The 5,214-nt window shown below is 38.9% G+C and overlaps 1 protein-coding gene across 1 annotated transcript in view; it reads left to right on the plus strand.

Annotated features, from left to right (window-relative positions):
* LOC118332264 (proteinase-activated receptor 3) overlaps positions 1 to 2,415 on the plus strand; it is a 3,070-nt gene extending 655 nt beyond the window's left edge. The window contains exon 2 of the mRNA XM_035667453.1: positions 778 to 2,415. Coding sequence (XP_035523346.1) covers positions 778 to 1,844 — 1,067 coding nt within the window. The 3' untranslated portion in view covers positions 1,845 to 2,415. The remainder of the gene's footprint in view (positions 1 to 777) is intronic.
* Positions 2,416 to 5,214: the final 2,799 nt, after the last annotated feature.

The raw sequence follows: 5,214 nt of genomic DNA on the forward strand, positions 1-5,214 counted from the left end.
GGAAGCCATTTTTTGACATTTTATGCTCAAAACTGTTAATCAGAATCAGCTTTACTGGCCAAGTAACACACAAAGAGTCTTCCAGTGGTGGAATATAACTTACAGTACATTTACTGATGCTTCTATTTCAACTACATTTCAGAGGTCAATACTGTAGTTTTTACTCCACTACATTTATCATTTATCTTTAGTCTCTAGTTACTTTAAAAACCAAGATTTGACATACATAACACTATAAAGAACATTTAAAGCATGATGCATTAAACAGTTAAGTACATTTTCCTGGTATAGTGTGGTATTGGTACTTTTACTTCGTGAGATCGAGGGCTTTTTCCGCACTATATATGTAATCTGGTCTTTTAAGTTGCTCTCTGTGTTACATACAGTTTCCAAAAGAAATGATAGAAGCATACGCCTAAACAAGGCTGAACAAAGATAGGTAAAAATAAACAGAGAACTATTAAATAGTGTAGTAAAGAGTATATATTTCTATAGTATGATTCGTATATAAGCGTTTATAGAATGAGTGAATTAATAAATAAAAATAACATATGACAACAACGTACAATGTCTATTTACAGTGTACAGGTTTGACCATGATGGCTGACATGTTCATCAAGGAAATAATTTAAAAAATAAGTGTTAGTTGTGGTCTGTTATATAGATGTATATTGTTCAGCAAGTTTTTTGCTAAAAATATATTGAGTAAAATATACATTTTATAAATATCATTATTTATTAACTTTTTTCTTTTTTTTTTTCTTGTTTCTGTTGCAGGGAATATTAATACAAAACACCATAGCAATAACTCTAGGGTTTTGGTTGCTGTGCCCAGAACATTTAAAGGGGTCCCAGAGGACAATTTATTTCATTTCTTAAATGGGACACAAGCTCCCATTTCATCTCAGTCCCCTCCAAGACTGCAGTTACTAAGCAACAGCACAGCAGGGTACCTCCGCAGTCCCCTGACCACTCGGGTCATCCCCATTATTTATTTGTTGGTCGCTGCTGTCGGGATCCCAGCCAACATTGCCATCTTGTGCATGCTGGCCACTAAAATTAGGAAGGTGTCCTCTGCCATCCTCTACTGCAGCCTGGCTCTCTCCGACCTCCTCCTCCTCCTCTCCCTCTTCTTCAAGGCTCACTACCATCTCCATGGAAACAACTGGGTGCTCGGAGAGGCTGCCTGCCGAGTGGTCACGGCCTGTTTCTATGGCAACCTCTACTGCTCGGCCCAGACGCTGGCCTGCATCAGCATCAAGCGCTACCTGGCTGTAGTGCACCCGTTCATGTACAAAAGTCTCCCCAAGAGGATGTGCACTGCCAGAGTCAGCGTGGCGGTCTGGGGGGCGTTTGTTGCCGCTGTCGTCCCCGAGCTCATCGTCCAACAGAGCTATTTCCTCTCTGATTTGGGCAGCATCACTTGCCATGATGTATTGCCTCTGGACCAGCAATCCCACATCTTTCTGCTCTACTACAACCTGTTTCTAAACATCTTTGGCCTCCTGGTGCCACTGGTGATCACAGTTGTGTGCTACAGCCGAATCGTCTGCGAGCTCAATCGATCAAACCTGGACTGGGCGATGTACATCAAGGCCAGCTCACTGGTGTTTGTCATCTTCCTGGTGTGTTTTACTCCTGCTGGAGTCCTGCACTTCCTCCATTATGTGCAACTGTTTGCAAATGGAACAGAGAGTTTGTATTTGTACTTTAAAGTGGCGGTGTGTTTGTGCTGCCTCCATGCCTGTCTGGACCCCTTTCTCTTTCTCATCATGTCCAAGTCTGCAGGCTCCAGGCTTTACTTCAGGCCCTTTAAAGGCACTAGCCTGAGCATAACTGTTTAGAAGAGATTCACATTGTACCAAAAACTGGTTTGGATTTTGCAACTGAATTAGAGGGAGGTTATCTCTGTGGCTGGAATCCAAAGAGAAAGCAAAAAGACATTAAATGTAAATATTTTTTTATTTTTATATACTGTCCGATGAGAGAGAAAGTGTGTCCAAACTTTTGACTGGTACTGTGGCCTTACAGTTTTCTTGTGTGTGCGTCCGTGACAGATAGAGGGAATAAAATGACAGACTGTAAATATATGAATGTATATATTTATGTGTTTAAAAGATGAAAGTAAGGTATATTGATATTAATGTTTTCATTCTGTAGAGTTTGGAGGAAAAAAATAACATGAATGCCATTGGTGTATTCGTGTTATCACATGTGATGTCTGCTGATTAAAACAGAAGCTATTTTGAAGCTGTATCATCTTTCCTTCTTGAGTCCCCCAGAAAGAACATTAACTAACCCCACCACATCACTTCTCTGTCACTGAATTGACATTTCCTGTCTAGCGCGTGACAGCTAAGGTGACACACCGACACACCACTGACTGGAATTTCCTGAAATTTGACTTTATCTGTCTGGAAACAAATATAATGTCCGTGGCTAAAATCTAAATATACCAATTGTATGATTTTGTTAATATTGCACTAAAATAAATGTTGTGTTTAAGGAAACGGAATACTTTTTAAGCAAGCATTAAGTGTTGATGATGCCTTTACATTCACAAGGACATTCTTTGTATTTCGAATGAATAGCCTTTTATGTTTAACATACAGGGTGTTCTGAAAAAGGCCTGCACTAAAATACGTGACAGTGACGTCTGTGGTCAGTGAAAAGTTGGATTATCATAATTTGACACAGACATTCATAGTTCCCTCAGGCTGAACTGTTATAACTTTGGTGATTCTTAAAAGTCCTTCACATTTATGAGAATCTATTGGCAGGAATGGAATATAATATTTGTATGTTTTCATGAAAATAAGAATCGTTGGGTTTTCGTTAGCTTAGAATGAGATGTTTTTATCTACAGATGCCTCAGGTCCTCTTCCATGGAGTCTGCCATGTTGACCTGCCATGTTTCTATAGTAGCCAAGAACGGACAAACCAAACATTGGCTGTAGATAAAGCCTTTCTTGTTGATTTTTTTGCGAGTTTCATGACCATCGTAGTTTCTCCTACACGTTTGGATGGCGAGTGATTCACACACACACTACACACTGGTCCTTTAAATTTCCTATCAAGTGCCATTATCAGGTCTATTTTTAATTTGTTTGCTCTGTTTTTTTTGACCAAATACCTGAAAAACACATTGCCGTCAGCCTCAGCTGTACACTGTGTTAACTGCTAATAAGCAAATGTGAGCATGCTAACATGCTAAAGTAAAGGTGAGGAACATAATATTGAAGTTTGAAGGTCTGGGAAAGTCAATTTATCACAAACAGATCTCTCAGAACCAGTTAGTCAGGGCTATGTTGGGCTTGAACCCAAGAGCACATATTGGCAAACAGCAAATTACAACAGCTCAGGGTGGTTAAGGCACAAGCTGTATATCCATAATACAGTGAGGTGCGTAATATTTAAAACAACAGAGCTCCTGAGTATCTCAAAGACCCTTTTTGTAGGGTTAGGAGAAGTCAGGTCCTAACAGCCAGTGTTACTGAGTTCTACTTGATGAGGTTTAACACGAACATGTTGTTTAAGGTTCTATAGTGCCAGGAAGTAGAATTAGTTTACCTACCATTGCACATTAAAGCAATACGTATTTTAATAAGTCACCGCCATAATTAAAAAAAATAAACTAGTAGGAAATACACTACTGGACTCTAATGTAATTGTGTAATCATATGGCCCCAGTCTGGCCCCTGTAGTTTGAATGGGCCAGAAACACCACTGATATCAAATAAACTAAACCAAGACTTCTTCTTGAAGTCTGTGAGTGGCCTCGAAACAAACATGAACTCTCAACAGCGAGTATTCAGAAAGTTCCATAACAGTCTTTGAAAAAGTTTAAAAACCTGACTGACACACTGCCCTGTTTCATTTTGTATAAAGGGTGCCATCTACTGGTGCAAGTGGATGCAGCCATATTTGGACACAACATGATAAAAAAAGCCCCACAGCTGTTCAAATGAAACTCTTTATTCAATATGTAGACACCAGAGGAATCCACCTTTACACTGCATTCACTTGAGCCTTTTGTTATCAAAATAAATCATATCAAGGACAGGTAATAGTTTTTACACACACTTCCATATATTGTTTGACAGCAGAGGTTTTCAAATCTCAAACACTGGCAATGTCAATCCTGCTTCAGTGACTTTAATGATTAATCTGACTTGAAACCTTTTCCAAAAATCAGATTTGACCACCCCTGCTGGAGAACACCTTGTCCAGTCATCTCACCACTGGCATGCCCTTTCACAATGACCTAGAAGTCAACTCAATAATGAACACCTGTCCACAACAAATCTGACAACACACGAGAATGATACATTCACCTTTGACCCGGGAATCACATGTCTGTTTCCCCCCACCGCGGAGGAACAGCAAAGACACCAAAATGGAAAAAGCACACACAACAGAAGGACTTCAGTAACAAACATGCAGGATTTCTTTTTGGAAACAGGGATGTATAGTGAGTTTGTTCAGCGCAGGTGGAGACGAGCAGACAGAAATAAAGCATCAAACACACTCATCAGGACACCAGATTCACATAAGTTGCATTTCATTTGAAAGAATGTATTTGTAAAAGGAAATTGCTGCATGTAGGAGGTCATGTACCAGACCAATTTGTTTTCCAGAGTTAAAAATAGAGAACATCACTACTGTATGTTGACAATAAATATCATCATCATAAAACTGATTGGAGAAAAACTGAATGAAACAGTACTGTACTTTTGAGTTAACTGACTTTTCTGTGTAATTGAATAAACCCAGAAAAGAAAATGTTTCAGGGTTTTAATCTTACAAATCATCTAATACATCTTAACATCAAAGCACTGACACTGTAGCAGCAAGAGTTTCATTCGTTAGAGGTTTTAAAGGGTCTGTTCACCCAAATCACAAAACAACACATCTTATTTAGCTCAAGTGGTACTTAGCCATGCAGATAGTTTTCGTTTTATTTTTATATTTTTGCGTCCTCGGTGCAATGGAGGTGAATGGAATATGTTTGTGGTGCTCACAGCATTGAACTATGACATTTTTAAGATGTGTCTTTCCAGAAACAACATCTCACTTGTTCTGGATAATCCACTGACATCATTCTAAACTGTTTTTACTGGATGTTGTCTCCATAAAGAAAATAGTGCCCATAGAAATTGTGTACATTCTGTGGATTCTTATATATTTGTGTTTAATATATGTTGTTTGTATATC

The sequence above is a fragment of the Morone saxatilis genome, unplaced genomic scaffold (genome assembly GCF_004916995.1).
Source record: "Morone saxatilis isolate NCDOM2014 unplaced genomic scaffold, NCSU_SB_2.0 Contig21, whole genome shotgun sequence".
In the NCBI taxonomy this organism is placed as follows: Eukaryota; Metazoa; Chordata; class Actinopteri; family Moronidae; genus Morone; species Morone saxatilis.